This window comes from Meriones unguiculatus, chromosome 15 (genome assembly GCF_030254825.1).
Source record: "Meriones unguiculatus strain TT.TT164.6M chromosome 15, Bangor_MerUng_6.1, whole genome shotgun sequence".
Classification (NCBI taxonomy): Eukaryota; Metazoa; Chordata; class Mammalia; order Rodentia; family Muridae; genus Meriones; species Meriones unguiculatus.
In genome coordinates this window covers 43,908,894-43,927,203 of record NC_083362.1, presented here as the reverse complement: position 1 = coordinate 43,927,203, position 18,310 = coordinate 43,908,894, and the positions used below count along the sequence as shown (strand labels likewise).

Here is an 18,310-nt window from a genome sequence, read left to right as displayed (position 1 = left end):
GGAACCCTCCCAGCAGCATTTGGCATGACTTTACACAAATGAGAAAGCCATATTGACTTGCAGAAGTATTCTCATAAACACACACACACACACACAGCAATAAAATTAGGTCTCATTCATGTGTTGTCCTCAGCCTCCATCATGGACTGTGTTGTCCTATTAAGAAAAATAAAAACAAGTTCTGCCCAGGCTTTGTCTTCCATCACTTAGAGCTAAACGTGGTGATCAGGCTCCCTGTGGCTTAAAATTCAAATCACTGTATTGAGTCGATGATGCTTCTCTCTACCCTAGAGAGAAAAGCAGAGAAATAGCAAAAAAGGCATCGAGGGAAGTCATGTACCTTCAGCACAGTGATGTTCCAAGCAAAGCTCTCAATTGCCTTGTTGAGTTTTCTTCCTTTCAAGCCCTCCTTTGCCCCCAGATCATGAAGCTCTTCTCGGAACTCCATCCCTTTGAAAAGAACACACATAAGGAACATTAGAGCACATTTCAGGAAAACGTGCGTTTCTACCATGAAAAGTTCTCAGCAAAATATAATTTCATGTTTCTGCTCACTCTTATAATTTCTAAAACCTTAAATTGAATTCTGTTTTATACATCCCATGTTGAAGGTGTCTAGGAGTTACTGATACCGGCTAAATTACATTTTAAGCACCCTGGATGCATAGATAAACACAAGAGAAAAAATAAAAGGCAAACCCTCCCAATGGGTATCACTGACCTTACTTGTCTCTTTCCTGGTTTTTATGTGGAAAGCTGTGGAGAGTGAAGGTAAACTCGTGTGTGTGTACATCTCTCACTTTCATTCATGAACCAGCCCTGGGGTTTAAAAGCAAGCTGTGGAGCCCATGCAGGTTAAACAGTCATTAGCAGATTTGTTCCCAAATAAAGACTTTAAAAAAACAACAGTCTTAGGAATACCCACATGGTTCATCTTTGGGAATAGCCTTTCAGGTACTTTTTGCTTTGCCATTCACTCGGGCTTGCATGTCATAAAACAACATTGCTATCATCTGTTTCTGCAGCCTTTCCCCTAGAACCTTAGGATGAGAGTCACATTCTCTAACAGACAATTTGTTCCATCTTTGGAGGGCTGGGACTGACACTGAGCCACGATCTTCTTTCCCAGAGCTTATATTCCTCAGTGCTGCCTGGCCTCAGAGCAACAAGGTCTAATCTCTCATCCACAGACCAGCCCTTTGTATATATAAAGCTACTGAATTAAATCCCCATGGATCCTCTGTGCTCTGTGGTGGCTGTTCTAACCTGTTTCTGATTACTGGTGACTCATCTTTGAGGATGGCATCCAGGCAGGGCCACGGTACCAGCTGACTTTCTGGATTTGAGTAATGTAGACAGCTGCATCTTGGAATGGACAGTGTCCTAGCCGGGCTTGAAGCAGCTCACACTGGGTAGGGATCTGATGCCATTCTCCTTATGCTAGTCACCTTACTTTTATTGCTGTGGCCTAAAACCACATTGACTTTCCAGATGCTCATTTAACAAAGCCCCTCAGTACCGACAGGAGCACACAGCACAGGCTTTCACGCTAATTCACTCACGCACTAGTTGTGTGAGTCTGAACTTCCCTTGAAACTCACTGGGCTTCAAGCTCCTCCCTGGTAAAAGGGCGGGATTAAGTATCACTGAATGGGACTGTGGTAAAGACCAAATGGCTCAATGCATATAAAGCTTGCAAAACAATGTCTGGGCTCTTGTATGCACTTGGTATTTTGATCTGTGTGAGTGTGTGTGTGTGTGTGCTCTTTCAATAAAAGCATCTAAGGTTGCTTGCCGGTAAGTTTAGCAAGGAGCATCAATCTCCAAGCTACACCGTGTTCACAAGTAAATGCTATTGAGTGCTGATGCAGCCTGGCTCGTTCACCAGCCTCTTACGTATCCCATCTGTATAAGGGATATGATGCATAGCCTTTATGAGGACCAAGCACGACAGTGCATGCACATCAAACATCATAAGCATATTGATATAGCAGCTGTCAGAATTGTCCTGCCTTCCTCCTCCTCATCACTTCATGTGTGCACAGAGGAGCACATCTGAGCCAAGAAAGTAAAGCCCATGGATATGGACAAAAGTGAGCACAAACAAACCTAAGTTTGTTGACGCCCACAGAAATGTCATCCTAGCCTAGCCTTAAAGAAAGAACAGATCTAAAATGATAACCAGGAAGAGCAAAACCACAGGAGTAAATAGGACTACAGTTCAAATCATAACTGTGAAGTGGTCTTTAAAGGCCCCCACAAGACCACAATGTCCTCGCTAGCAGTGAGAGACTCTATGAGGCTCCCAACCCCAGGGTTTATTTGTAAGTCCTCCCCTCCTGACATCTTCTAACACCACCCTCCCATACACAAATAAACACTCACCACCTAAAGTCTCTTTTGCCAGACAACAAAGACAAACATAACTTGAGCTGCAAACACTTCCTGAAATATCTTAATTTTATGTGGAAGAAGAGAAACTTTTTGAAGCTGCTATGACTTGCCACTGCGGTTTCTAAACAAAGTAGAAAAAAAATTACCTGCTTTCTGACACTGTACAATCTTTTCATGGACTGAGTCGGCCATTTCTATGAGGACCCGGCTCTCTTGAATCATCTGTCACAAAACATCAAAGAGCAGTTGTTAGGAACCCGTAAACTGGCTCACAGGGAAGACAATGTAGAAGAGATGCTCTCAGATCACATCCAGGAATGAGGGACCATGATGAGAAAAGGAAAAAGATGGGAAAATCTCTGCCCCAGCTCCCATCCAGACACTGAGACAAGAGTCACCTTTCTTACAATTGCACCGGCTGTAACATACAATGTCTGTAACATACCAGACATGCAGTGGGTGCCAAATAATTATTGTTGAATAAATGAATACAAATTATAAATTAGTAATCAGCACCATGAAACTTGAGAAGGTTTAGACTGAATAAAACTGTTGATTTACATTAACACCTTTGGTTTCCAAGGAGTGATACCCAAGGTGCATGCCTGTTACCAACGGCATGTGGGAAGCTGGGTCAAGACAGTGGCTGCAAGTTCAAAGCCTACCCAAGGTCAATCAGGACTATATAGCGGGGTTCAATCCAGCCAGGGATAAATATCAAGAAAGAAGGAGAAAGAGCAGGGATGGAAAAGAAGAAAAGGGAAGGAAGGGACAAGAGACAGGAGTAAGAGTTGTAGGCCTAGAACAACTCATCAAATGGCCAATGGCAGCCTGGGACAGTGAAGCCTTCTTTTGTTTAGCAGGGAATTTCTCCGGGAAGTCAATCTAATTTAGTCTTTTTCAGCATTTACAAATGCATCATCAGTTGACTTTTTATTTTCAAAACTTATCATATGTTCCAATGAGTCAAATCATAGGCAAAATGTTTTCCTGACATTCAGGCAAGAGAAACATTCTCAGAGTTTGGACAATCCCCACATTTTACATAATTGAAATATGTTACCGCTACAGTCTGGATCCTAAGTGTTTCCCAAGTCCCATGTGTTAAAGGCTGGAGCCCCAGGAAGGTGCTCACAGCAGGCGGGGGAAGCCTCTGGGAGGTCTTCATGTCACTGGACTATAACCTCCATGATCTTCAGTGGGACTGGGGGTTGGAATCCCTTCCCTTCCTCTTCCTCCCTTTTACTTCAAGCCATGAGGTAAAGTGTTGACTCTGCCAAGTGCCCTGGATATTGCCACTCGGCACTCCACTACAAGCTGGTTATCTGTTTCACACGCACTAGGACCTCTAAAATTGTGAGCCCAAACAGACCATCTCAGGTATTTGTTATAGTAACAGAACTACAACCAATTCATGTACCTGCTTTTAAAATATGGATTTTAAGGCTTAAGGAAACTTAGATACCATGATCAACCCCTTTCTTTTGTAGATACAGAAACTATAAGATTAAAACTCCTGACCAGCAAAATGGAATTAATTAATGATGGAGCCAACCTCAGAATCCTTATTCCTGGCATGCAACCTCTTCATTCATCTGTTTGATTTTGCCTGCCATCATCATACCCACACGAGAATGCATGGGCTCACACACAGAGCATGCCTGCCCCAGCCCACAGGCACAGATAAGGACAAATACACAATCCGTTACAGCCAGATTCTAACCTGCTCTTTGGAAGACAATCTTTTAAAAAGATGACTGATAAGTTACTTTGATAGTATCTTAACTGAAATCACTTTCATTTGAGTTGGTTTTACATTCAAACAAAACAGCATGACATCATTCTCTACTAAGGAGCCCTCTTTCTATTGATTTGTGGCTGGTTTTCTTTGCATTGTTTTATTAAAGATCTCCTTTGTGTTTAAGACAAGTGAACTATATTTCCTGCAAAATTCCATAATGCCACTGCCTCTATATCAAGCCGAGAGTCCTCTTTGCCAGCTCTGGTTCTGTCTAGACTGTCAATGTCATTTCTTCCTACAACTCATGGAGACCCTTTTCTAATTAATGATCCCCTTCTAGTCCACTTGGAGTTTTTTTCTCTTCCTCTCTAGTCTTATCTCTTAAAAGGAGATAACAAAACCAGTAATGAAGTGTTGCAGTGACATTGGGTAGTTGTCTCCACTCTCCTTCCTGACAAAACCAGCTGACACACACTGCTTCAGCTCTGTGCAGGACTCGACTGTCAAACTTGAGTCCTGGCCATCATCCATTTCCCCCTGGCCAATTCTCTGTCCTGACTCTCTCCAGATCAGCAATAAACACAACTCATTATCCTCAAGTTCTCTGGCTCTGTTTCATATTCCCTTTCCATTTCCACATATGTAGGAAACAGTTCCTATTCTCCTATTTCTCAGTTCTATTTCTCCTCTCTGTTAATCTCTTCTCTTAGTGTTTTATCCCTTCTTGAAGTCAAACATTCTGTACCCATTACTGTCATTTCATAACTAACACTGCCTCTCTCTTCAATTCCAATGGCCCACAATCACAGTTTTCAAGGCAGGAGGTCCATGTTCCCTGTGGCATGAAGTGGGGATGCACGTCACGGGTATTTGATGTGTAAGATGAAACAGGACTTTTTACATTTATTTTATTTGTAAAAATGAAAAGGATTGGTTGTGCTACCTTGCTAAATCAAAACCATGTGTTCCCAATATGGTAGCCAGGGTATCACAGGGAAAGAAATTAATTTCACATCAGAAAGAAGCTGAAAGACAGTTGGCCCTCCAGTATTTCTTCCAGAGTATCTCAATTTGCAAATAGCTGCAGAGCAGCAAAGTGGTCCCATTTATGTTACATTGTTCTAAACTATATGGAATCCAACAGGAAAAATGAAAACCATCTTAGAAGCTCGAGCAAATAGCAACTTACAATAGATTCTCCATGATTACTTCCCCAGACACACTAGGCGCTGAAAAACCACTACAGTGTGATCAAATCTGCCAGGCCCACTCACGAACACAGGAAAATTCTACACTAGTTTCTACTTTTTGTATTTTATTATGTGTGTACTGCTCTAGCAGTGTGCATATATAACTTACGATGAGACTATTCTCAATATTTACAGCGAATGCTTAAGCGCTGTTTGTGCTGAGAGATCTGCTTGCCCTTCTTCAAGCCACTCAGGCTCAGGCTCAGGCTTGGGCTAAGGAGGTTGATCCCTGTGGGCAGCACTGCGCATGCTCTCCCACCTTCCGACTTTTCTTGACACTGGCCAAGAGAAGCTTCGACGAGGATGGAGAGTAGAAGGCAGTAGATCAGAGGGATTAAGAGAGCTACTTCTCATGGTTCCTTCCCTGCTGGGCTATAGTGTTAGAGCTTCTCTGCACGGCAACAGCTCCAGATAGGGGCAGAAGTAGAAAAGTACTGAATCCCAGAAACAGCTTTCCCTTGCTTCCTCAGGGCTAGTGTCACCACAGCTTTTCACTGTTGCGAACTGGATGCTCCCCACCTACTGTAGCCAACTCGCTCTTGTCCCCTGACCTTACCCACTTGCTCCAGCCTCCGAGCCCAGCCCCGGTTGAGAAGTGTAGATGTCGGCACTCAACAAAGAAGTTCCTTTTTGTAGCAGAAGACCATTACAGAGAGCTACTTCTGGGCAAACTACAAGAGGAACGCTGACTGTTGGGTGGCCAGCCCCAACTGACACATGTACCATACAACTTTTATACTTCGTGCTCAGAAAATAGCAAAGATGAGGGGGCAGTGCCAGGGGCCCAGGAAGCCTGCTGGGAGAATACATCTACATGCAAGGAGGCCAAAGTGGTCAATTTTCATCCCATTATGACTCAAAAACCGTGTACATCAGTTTTCTGTGGAATCCCATTTAAATTCATACTCACACATAACTTTAATTTAGAGTCACTTTAAGGACAGTTTATCGTAGACAATGCCATTTTGTAGAAAAAAAAGAAAATTGGGCTGAAAGTTGACCTGCCTAAAGGCGCAGGGTTAGAGAACCAACTGAGGGTGAACAGGGGGATTGTGAACACCAGACCTAAGCTTACGAGTCACCCCGTGATCGGTGTAACTGATTGGTTACCAATTAACGGAAAGGCTGAGTTTCTAATACAAGAACAAGTTGGGACGCATCATTTAGCAGCACAGATCAGGTGAAGCACCCATGAGAATGGAAACTTTCCATGGCCGTGTCTCCTTCCAGGTAGAATCCACGGCGCACATCAGTCATGAGCAGTCTTCCTATGCAATCTAGTAGGAGATGCTCTCACTCAGGCCCCTACTCTTTTAGGAAGCAGCTAGAACTTTGGACAGGTTACTGCTTGAGGATATTTCTGAAGCTATGCAGACCCACGGATGTGCTCTCCCTTAAGACCCATCTATTGCCTTCCTTCTAGTAAAAACCAGGTCCTGGGTCTCTAGTTGAACCGTGGACTCTCTGTTCAAATTCTTGAAAGCCATCAGGCTTGAATTCTATTAAACCCAGCACACGTGTAGGTGGGATTGCTGCTGCAGATGGATTTGCTGACTAGGCGAAGACAGTTCTCATCAGTTGTGAATGCTTTACGTTAAACGGAACAAATACAACCATTGTTTGTAGACTGACATCTTTTTTATCTTAAGCATTCAACCCCAAAGAGATGGCCAACTATCTATGAAACAAAAACAAGTGTAAAACTCGGAATGCCTGCCGGCTGCCCGGAAACCCACGCCACCTCTCTCCCACTCCCATGTCGGCAATGCTGTCTCCCCCTGCTGGACCAGGCCTCCACTCATACCCCCAGCCTGATTCATGATGGTGCAGGGTCAAAGAACCAGAGAAGAGTGGACCGAAGACTGCTGTCTCCACATCTGTGGTGGTGACAATTCTACCGCAGTCAATGCTTTCTTCATAAAGGGGTATTATATCTTCTCAGTTCATCTATTTTCAATGCAGCTGTCAACTAATCTTGAGAAACTGCTTGAAATACTGGCTTTTAGCCAGCTCTTAGTACAATTTACCTAATTCATAAAATCTGCTAGGTGAAGAAATTTTATGAACTTTTCCAGTTGATGTGAGTAAAAACCTGGCAAAAAAAAAAAAAAAAAAAAAAAAACACGAGAAAGAAAGGTGCTTTTGGCTCTTTCTGAGGAAGACATCTGTCAGGGCGTGCAAAGTACAGTGGCAGGATTGTGAGGCTGCTTCCTTCTGGGAGACTGGAGCGCCGGGGGAGGGAGATGCTGCCACTGGCCAGCACTTTTCTTCTTCCTGGTCTACTCAGTTTGGGACTTTGACTTATGGAACAGGGTCTCCCACATTCAGAGTAGATCTTCACCTTCAATTCAGTTCATCTTCTTTGAAAAAAAAAAAATCCTTACAGATATATCCAAAGTTGTACCTCATCATTCCAGCCGTGGAGGACCCTTACTCCAACCAGACCGACAATCAAAATTGGTAACTGCACGAAACCGCTCTACAGTTTCCAGGCCAGTGTGACTGGCCCACACCGCCTTCAACTAAAGTGTTACAAAGATTCGAGAAGTGAGGCACCCAGGGTAAAATAGGGATGGATGCCTGTATGCTAGATCAAGCAGATACCTTGGAATAGTTGCTGATTCATCCTTGATATCCAATGTTGTTGAGAACCCGTCGCCAACCTGTCACCCCTCAAGATGACAACAATTACTCTATTATTCAACAACTTCCTGAAAAATGTTTCAGGAGACATTGCTGTACCCAAGAGGGAGGAGGTTTTCATGAGCCAAGTTTATTGTTTCCAAATAGCAAGCTCTAGTTGAGCACATACACTTACAAAGCCATTTTTCTGAGTTCTATTGTTGGGTAAACTTATATACCTTCTGAATTTCAAACTGATAGAGTGCTTTACACAGACTTGACGGGAGACAGGGGCGGGAGAAGAATACCGTTGAGTTATTCACTTCTTTCAACTGAAATTGCTTTCATTAAGCAGAACTACATTGTGAGGGGAGGAGGCTGAAGAGGTGGCTCGGCAGGTAAGTGAATGCTGCTCCCTTCACACGTGGAATCCAGCACCCATGTCAGAGGGCCCACAGACTCCTGTAACTCTAGCTCCAGCAGACCCAGGAGCCTCTTCTAACCTCTGCAGACACACGCACACTTGTAAATACACACAGAGGGGAGGGGAGACTACTTTTGGTAACTACAGACAACTTTTTTCCATCTTGAGGCTAACTATCTTTTGGCAATAACACTAACATAAGAGAGTATAGTTAATCCAAGCCATTATTCCTGGCTTAATTGTGATACCCCTCCACTAGTTCAGTTGCCGAATATGATTAGATGGGAGTACTTCTTTTTTGCTACATTCCTTCTTGTGCCAGCACAACCAGCTGCTTTCCAGATCACAGCCCAACAGACTTAGTAAATGATTAATCCTCAATTCATGATCTCTAGACTGACTTCTTTTTCATCAGAAAATCTGTTTTCTCTTGCCATGGTAAAGTTTTAACTTTTATGCTAATGTCAAATAATTCAGTCCAGAAGTCACCTTTGAAGAAAGCTCTGGTTTGCATTTTATATAGTTGCAGCCCTCTATAACTAATCTACCTTTGAATGATGCGTGTTCAGAACACAAACTACCCAAAATCTCCCACGTTAACTTAAAACACATAAAAGGTTAGAATATATTAAGCCAATACTTCTTGACTGTGAGTGAAAAATTAAGCTGGCAAAACATGAGAAAAGTGAAAACTCAGCCATCCAAAGAAAAAAAAAGCACATAAAGGTCAGATACCATTTTCCTTTCCAAATTATTTGCAAATACAATTCTGCGAAAGGCCAGGGGAGCCACGGTGGGGCTGCTGATGGGTGGAGAAGGAGCACATTGGTCCCATAATGTCTCATGGGACTCCAGGTCAGTAGTTCTCAACCTGTGGGTGAAGGCCCATTTGGGAGTTGAATGATCCTTTCACAGATGTCCATATCAGATATCCTGCCTATCAGATAGCCTCCATGTTAGAGTCATAACAGAAGGAAAATTACAGTCATGAGGAGCAAAGAAATAACTTTATGGTCAGAAGTCACCGCAACACAAAGATCTGTATTAAAGGGTGGCAGCATTGGGGAGGTGGAGGACCACTGATCTCAGTCTTTAGACTCCATCTGAGGACATACAGTAAGATCTGATCATCTCTGCATGCTGAGTGTTACTGTTCCTCCTCTCTTAATTGTAAGTTTTATACTTGTGTCAGAACCACCCACTCCATAAGGAATCCCTAGCACTGCACACAGCACCTTGACTAGATCAGGCATCCGAAATGTATCTGTTCCTTGACTAATATAAAGAGTAAGGACACAGACATGTCAAAGGAGAAGCTGATATAATGTATAAAGTCAATAAATGAAGGGTACCTACCTAATAATATTTGATATTGCAAAATAAACATCTGGACTTGAACCACTGGAGAAGTAAGAGTAGGGAGTTACTCCAAGTGGTATGGGGGAGAAATCAAAGGATGGAGAATGAGGAGGTGGCAGGAAGTAAATCGGAGTGGCAGAAGAATAAAGAAGGCTGGGAATAGTAAACTAGGCTGTCAAAATGGTCCTTCTGGCCGAGTCTATAGGACAGGGAGCAAGCCACCAAGGCTGGCACCAGAGAGGCAAAACAAAAGTGGGACCCCCGCCATAGGCCAGAACTACTACATTATCTGCACAAGCAACAGATGCTTGCAGCTCTTATTTAATCAACTAAAATTGATTGTAGCATATTGAGTGCTAACACTGTTTTAAAGAGAACAGTGTGAAACAAACAGGTTCTCCATCCTTGCAGAGCTCACACTCAAGTCAGGAGATTAAGACAAAATAAAGGAGTTTAAAAATATTTTGGGGAAGTTGTAAGCTACATAGTAAAATCAAATATTTATGATCCTTTAGGAACAAAAAAATATTAGTACTTAGGAAATGTGAATTGTTTTTGTTTGTTTGTTTTGTTTTTTACAATTTATTCACTTTGTATCCCAGCTGCAGCCCCCTCCCTTGTTCCTTCTCAATCTCTCCCTTCCTCCCTATTCTCAACCCATGCCCCTTCCCCAGTCCACTGATAGGGGAGGTCCTTGTCCCCTTCCCTCTGACCCTAGCCTATCAGGTCTCATCAGAACTGTCTGCACTGTCTTCCTCTGTGGCCTGGTAAGGCTGTTCCCTCTCAGGGGGAGGTGATAAAAGAGCCAGCCACTGAGTTCATGTCAGAGACAATCCCTGTTCCCCTTACTAGGGAACCCACTTAGAGGCTCAGCTGCCATGGGCTACATCTGTGCAAGGGTTCTAGGTTATCTCCATGAATGGTCCTTGGTTGGAGTATCAGTCTCTGAAAAGAACCCTGGACCCAGATTTTTTTGGTTCTGTTGCTCTCCTTGTGGAGCTCCTGTCCCCTCCAGGTCTTTCTATCTCCCCCTTCTTTCATAAGATCCCCTGCACTGTGCTCAAAGTTTGGCTATGACTCTCAGCATCTGCTTGGATACTCTGCTGGGTAGAGTCTTTCTGTGGTAGGCTCCTGTCCTGTTCCCTGTTTTCTCCCTCTTCAGATGTCCATCCTGTTTGCCTTTCTGAATGAGGATTGAGCATCTTACCCAGGGTCCTCCTTCCTGATTAGCTTCACATGTTCCACTCAACTGTTATTTTGTACCTTCGTCTTATGGTGCTGGGGACTCAGGACCTGAGGCATGGCAGGCAAAGTGTCTTTACCACAAGCAACACCCCCAAGTGTGTTATTTCTAAGGGTAGTCAATAAGAACATTCTCATGCAGTTGCCCCTGCAAACAATAGCTGTCAACAGTCTTTTACACTGCTAGGTCTCATGTCAATGACATATCACTGTTGTATTTTTGTTTCTTGATCACTATTAAAGTCAGATGGATCTTTTAAATAAAGAGAAGATAAAGGAAATTAAATTTTTAAAAGATCAAGAAGACTGCTGCTCATGCTTCTGAACAGTGTGGTGGGGAAACACCTGTGAGAGAGAGTGGCAGGTGAGGTCACTGCTCTTGTGGGAACTGTATGGCTAAGACTTTAGGGGTAAAATGCAACTTTCCAGGCAAGGGAAGGGCATTCCAGAGACAAAAAACGGTGTGGTTCATAATGGAGACCAGAACACACTCGGTCTTACTGAAGGAAGTCGGTATGGCTGCTGCATGAGAGTGAGGGCCGCAGCACGTCTGCAGAGGCATTAGATCACAGAGCACCCTAACTCTGAAGCCACCGCAGAATCTGATGAAGTACTGGGACGTGATGTAGTCCACGTTTTCACACGCTTACCCTGGGCCTGCGCAGTATCGCAGCAAACTTCTTAAAAACACACTGGGAGCAGAAAAGATGCCCACCAACACATCACAGTCCTACAAAGTGAAAATGATGCTTCTTTTTTCAGGTCAATGCGTTAGAGGCCTATCCCCTCCTCACCCTCTGCACTGTTAAAAGAAATAACCAATAGAGACATTACAGTGTTTTCAATCACGTCTGTAGTATGCTGGCTGCACAATTTGGAGCAGGTTATTTTCACTCAATTTCCCACCAAAATAAAAAGCCATTCCTATGGTGAATTTTAACTGGACTCCATTTAACTATTTCTGCTTTTCATGGTAAACTATTTCAGATTTTGTTAAAACCTGCTCTGCCTACAATTCTAAGCTATATTATAAAAAAAAAAAAAAAAAAAACAGAAATGAAAGAAATGCTACTATTCAGATTTTCATTTAATAAGTAAAACAGAAAGGACCAAAACGCCATCAGACACTTGCGATGGGAAGCAGAAACTGTCCGGCAACCACCGGGAGCCATTCTGCTTCTTACAGAGCCAGCTCTGACTGCTGGCTGCCCTCACAGTAGATTACTTTTCTTTCTGAGCTCACAAGGGAGTAAGTGATGTCTACCGTCTGTCTCTATGGCAACTAGTACCCTAATTTCACCTCTTTGATGGCAATTATACCTATTCACTGAACAGCTTTCAATCCCCACTTTCATGATGAAGAAATTGATTTCACAAAAAACTGTGACACAGGCAATAGGTGAGCCCTGCCCACCCTGCAAAAGCAGGCTCCATGCAAGCGTTTGTGGGCAGAGTGCATTCAGAAGATATTTTTCCATCTCATTTAGAAAATGTTTATACCAGATGCGTTTCTCCTAGCTATACTTAATGGTAAAACATTAGTATTTTCTTCACTGACAGCCTATTTAACTATAAAATTTATCATGTTTGTTAGAAAGAATTTTGTGAATACAGGAAGCATATAGAAAAGAAGAAATAAGAAAATAATTTCACTCATGACAAACAAAAGTAATCACTGTTTATGTCTTCCTGGCATTGCGTGTGCATATACATACAAATGCAATTTAAATCTCCCAGCACATATATTATTACAACAGACTGCCTCACAAAACAAATTGAATTAGCCTCCATACCATTACGATCTTCTAAACAACTGATCTCGACAGCTTCAAAGGGGTTTCTTGGATGAATCCCTATCTTCTCAAAAATTATATTATTTCAATTTATACATTTGCATAAGTTATGCCACATGTGTGTGGTTGCCTGTGGAGGCCAAAAGAGGAAGTGAGATCCCCTGAGCTAGAGTTACAAACAGATGTGTGGTGGCATGGAGGAACTGGGAATGGAACCTGTGTCCTTTGCAGAAGTAGCAAGAGCTCTGAACTGCCGGGCCACCTCTCCAGTTCCTGGGTTCCTATTTGTAATTTAGCTAATCCCTCCATGTCAACATTTTGAAAATCCAATATTTTTTCATATATAAACCCTAATGTTAAACTTTTAAAAAAAAATCACATTTTGGTATGTGAGCATATCTTTTACTGAACCTGAGGCTTGGTGTTTTGGCTAAATGTAAGGTCAGAATGCCCAGGGATCTACTTGCCTCCATTTTCCATCACTGCGCTTATTGATTGTTTGGCCACATGTGGCATTTTACGTGGGCACTGGGGATTCAAACTCAGGTCTTCATGCTTGCACAGTAAACACTTTACTTACCGAGCTATCTCCCCAGATCACTGTCTTCTTAAATTCCTGAACAGAAGCACTGTGTTTAAAGGCACAAGGCATGGCTGATGATTTCATAAAAAGGGGGATATCTTGTTACATGACTATTAAGACATGGGTCTTGTTATCTTATCTGGACTAGATTGGCCTTGGTCTTTTGGGCTCAAACAACTGTCTTGCTGGAGTAGCTGAGTCTGTAAGGGCATACCATCATGCTTAATTTAATATATTAACTTATCTAATTAGAACTTGTCTTAAAAATAAATGTGTCGTATATTTAATTGACAGTTTTTGTTTGTTTGTTTTTTAAGCAATAGGGATTGCCTGTCAACTTCTGCAGGAGGCTTTGTGCTATCCTCTGACATCCATTCTCAGTAACAGAGGAGACAGCTTCTAGCCCCCTTGAAACACATTTTACATTGTGTTTTGCAATTAACTGTGGCCATCTATTAGCTCCAGGTTGATGAACAGGAAGGAAAGTAATATTTTTCTTGTCTGTAGTTTCAGAAAATAATATCCTACACGAAGGAAGACATGTCCTCTCCATCACTCCTGATGGCTGGACTGCAAATGTTACAAGTAGAGTTTAGGCAGCCATTGTGGACCTTGAAGATAAGGGCTAAATTCTAGAAATAGAAAAAAGGACAATTAGAAAGAGTCTGGGCACCTAAGGACTTGGCAAAAGCAACCACAGATAACTGCTGTCTAAATTTCTGAATAAAAGTTTGCATTTTAAGCTATAATTAGGTTGCTTTTAAAAATATAAATTATTTTTAAAATTTTATCTCTGAAATGTCATGTATCACATGTAGGAGAATACAATCTTGATTGATATAAGCAGTTCCTACATCTTTCTATTCCTACTGCTTCATAAGGTTTCTTCTAGTGGAATATATTTATTTATTCCTAATTGGGTAGGTTATACATTTTGTCATTTGCTCTATAATTTTGTTTACAGCATGTAACACCAAAATAAAGTTATTCCCAAATCTAATCAGTGCATAAATTCTATTATATAGTCAGAATAAGATCAGGGAGCATCATTAGCTTAGAAATGTTTACAGACCAGCTCCCTGTCTCAGCCATCACCGAGCAGCGCCGAGACCTGACTCTCTCTGTCAGGAGCCATCGTTCAGAAGAAAAGGAGGCATGCTTCTGAGGACTGGAGAAGTCACTCACTCTTTGTCAAAGCAGAGATTGTTCCATTTGCCAAGTCTCCCTGGGGCTTGACACATTCCGAGCGGCAAGCTCTGGCTGCTACCTCCAAACACATCTGACAGGCGGCCGCCATGTTCTAGGCATTGGAAACCCACCCAAGAAGGTCTGCTTTTAGAGATTTCTACACACAGAGAGAAGAAACGGGGAGTTGCAGCCGCTTACCAGGTCATAGGCGGCTAGCATCCTCTTTTGCACGTCTGGAATGGCCCCCAGAGGCTCCAGGTAAGGAAAGCTGTCCTTCATCACTAGAGACACGGAGGGAAGACTGTCACTGGTGATGAGACGAGAGGACAGGGTTAGCAGGCACTGTTTCAGACTGGCGATGGGCGGGAGTCCACACAGCTCCTTAACAGACACTATGGCGTTCTACGAGGAGAAAACATGGAGTCACATGTTTGACCACGTGGAACTGCGCCCCAGTTTACACCCATGTGAACTCACCAAGTCATACCCTCAGAGGCGTGCACAGTGCCGCCTGGATGACAGGCAGGTGACACACAGCTGCCTCACGGCCTGACCGCAGACAGCCATCAGAAACAAGGTAGATGCTGCTCAAATGGAATACACACACACACACACACACACACACACACACACACACCAGCAGTGCCTAGACATCAATACTTGATTCGAATTTCATCATGCAGATCAGAAAAAAACATCATGGCACTGCCATGTCCCTTAGCATCTCAAGACAGTGCTCACCAGACTCCATTTGACCAAACAATATTGCCTTGTGGCCCCACCAGAGATGCGTGCCACACAGAGAAAGGGGCCTGGATGGGCATCTTATTCATTAATGTTACAATCTTTAACAAAATCGAGGCACTATAACGTTAAGAAAATGTCTCATATTCAAAGAGATTGGAACTTTGGCTGGGCTGCAGAGCCAGTTAGTAACAAACCCTGAGGTCACTTAACACCAATATCCTTCTGTGTACCCTGCCATTAAGAGAGCAATGTGACAACCAATCTTATTTGCTGTGGATTTCCCAGATAATCACCTTTTACGGCCTAAGCTAATTAATAGCTTAATCCAAAACTGTCTTCTCTTCCATGGCCCTGACCCAAGAGTAACACATGTGTGTATGTATGTTATGGTAATAAATGCAGGAAATGGCAAGTAGATTGAGAGCAACCTTATAAAATAAGTATCTTCCATAAATGTTGAAGACAGCCAATGGATTTTGCCTTTGTTTGTTTGCAACCTGGGTCAGCTGGGGTCAGATGGAGTATGTGACTTGATCCCTTGTAAGTCCCTAACTAAAGATTTCTGTTAAGTGTCCCATCCTTACCCACGTGATGCTCTCAGTGCTATTCAGTCCACACCAGCAAAAGCTCTTTGTTGTAGACACACAGGAACAGACACACATAGAAAGAAAGATTCACTAGACAAACAGGCAAAAGTCAGACAACAGAGAAATGACAGAAGACAAAGGGAGAAAGGAGGAGCTGATTCAAGCCTGGCCTCACTCTTGGTTAAGTTACACCATGGGAAGTGTTTTTGTTTTTTGTTTTTTTTTTTTTTTTTTAGTTTCTTTTTCTTAATAAGACAGTGACACATTTTGGGCACTCTGGGACTCTTATTAATGTGCTCAACCTGAGGCTCAAGTAATAACTTGGAATAGAAATTGTGTGTTTTACATTTATTAATAATGAGCAGCATCTAATCTACTGAATGTCTCATGAATGCATTAATTATCACAGTATTTTTGTCTCTTTCAGATTGCTCTCCAAACAATTCTTTATCCAAACTACTTTGTTAGAATACCATTAATTATTAACGCTGCTTGAAAAATCCTCATGAACAGCTTTTATTTTTGAGAATGTGTATGCGGCATGCGTACGTGTGTGTGTGTGTGTGTGTGTGTGTGTGTGTGTGTGTGTGTTTCTATTTGTGGGCACGTGTGTGCAGGTGCACACAAACATGTATGGGCATACATGAGGAGCCCTGGTGTCTTCTTCGATCACCCTTTACATATTGAGGCGGGCTCTCTCACTAGATCCAGAAATCACGGGTTTTGGTAATGCAGCTCCCTGTCCTGCTCCAGTGAACCTCTCCAGTGGTCCTTGGCCTCAGACATTCACTGTGCTCATGGGAGGTCTCCACACACCTTCTAAGCAGGTTCTTCTGGGGATCTGAGCTCCATGCCAAGTGATTTCCCGCCTGAGTCATAACCCCAGCAAAATACTCTTCTCAAGAGAGTCTAAAAATATTATCAAAAGGTTGTATTTCAAGAATTACATAGTAATACATAGAGCTGACCTCTAATAAAGTTAGGTACAGAAATTGCTTATAGCTGGTCTCATCTAGGACTTTTCAATAAAGTCATATTTACATAAGAGATAGAAGATAATAGCACAGTCAAGGGCTAATTTTAACGAAGTGGTTAAGCAGCCTATCCTGAACCAAATACATGCGCACTCTGACTGCAGGTGTTCATAGGTGAGTTTTCATATCACACTATTTTCCAGCATTTGGATATCTGAAGAACTTCTCTATGAGTTAATAATCTCACTAAGTCACAGCTTGGTGGTTCTGCTTTACATGAATTATAACGGATTTTGGCATCAGGCACTCTGGGATTTAAAGTCTAACTTTGACGTTTATTAACTGCAAGATTTGAGAAATTATGTTTTCTAATGCATCTGCTCTCCTGAGGGCAGAGCTTCTGGGTGGGTGAGTATTCTTATAAACACTCCAGCTAGTGGAATGAAGTAACTGATCTATTCTCAGTTTGCTATACAAGACCTTAGTGAATACTTGTCTGTTCAGGTCTCAAAAATGCTATCCTCAATTAACTATGTTAAGCAGTGTGAAAAGAAGTTTGCAATCATGTCTGAGTATGCATCACAAGGAAGGGAAGGGCACTGTGGGTTCCTCCAGGTCAAAGCTGGGCAGCTGCTATTTGCTCTCACTCAGTTCTCACTCAGTCCTGCGGTAGAGGTCTCATGGCCTTGCCTTGTGCAGAGAAAACTGATGATCAGAAACCAGGACCACCCAGGGACAGATTCATCCAAGAATTCACATTCCTTCAGTTAAACCACCTTTCTCGGAGAAAGGTAAATGCATGCTGGTTCTAATTTAAGTGCGAGTTTTGTTTGGTTAGCTGTGTTTTCTCTTGTGGGTAATAACTTCTTAGTACATGCTTACATAACTAAAAGTATAACAGGCATGGCTTTTATAATGTACGACTTCAAATTCTCTTCTATATTCACATCTGCAAGTATTTTACATATATGCTTTCAAATCACATGCATATGTCTGAGTATGTATTTTAGACACCACCCACATGAGGGGTGTGTGTGTGTGTTTGTGTGTGTGTGTGTGTGTGTTCATGTCACATAGATATGCCTGTCTCGCAAAGAGACCAGAGGAGAATGCAGGGTACCTGATCCATCCATCATTCTCCAACTTACTTCTTTGAGGCAGGGTTTCTCATTGAACCTGGAGCTAGGCTAGTGGCCAACAAGCCCCAGAGCACTTCCTGTCTCCGCCCACGCTAAACAGGAGGTTACAGACACATTTAGCCACACTTTTTACAGGGATGCCAGGGATTCCAACCTAGCTCCTCACCCTTGCATAGCCAGTGTTCTTACCTTTTGAGCCACGTCCCCAGCTCTTACCCACGTTTTATATTTCACGTTTTCCACATTGTCCATGTACATACTCCTGTT

At 42.6% G+C, this 18,310-nt stretch overlaps 1 protein-coding gene across 3 annotated transcripts in view; it reads right to left on the bottom strand.

Annotated features, from left to right (window-relative positions):
- Plcl1 (phospholipase C like 1 (inactive)) overlaps window positions 1–18,310 on the bottom strand; it is a 307,260-nt gene that overhangs the window by 35,114 nt on the left and 253,836 nt on the right. For all 3 annotated transcript variants that reach the window (XM_060368372.1, XM_060368373.1, XM_021651015.2), the window contains exons 3-5: window positions 14,795–14,998; window positions 2,541–2,616; window positions 341–450 (exon numbers count right to left, since the gene is read on the bottom strand). In XM_060368372.1, the coding sequence (XP_060224355.1) occupies window positions 341–450; window positions 2,541–2,616; window positions 14,795–14,998 (390 nt within the window). The remainder of the gene's footprint in view (window positions 1–340; window positions 451–2,540; window positions 2,617–14,794; window positions 14,999–18,310) is intronic.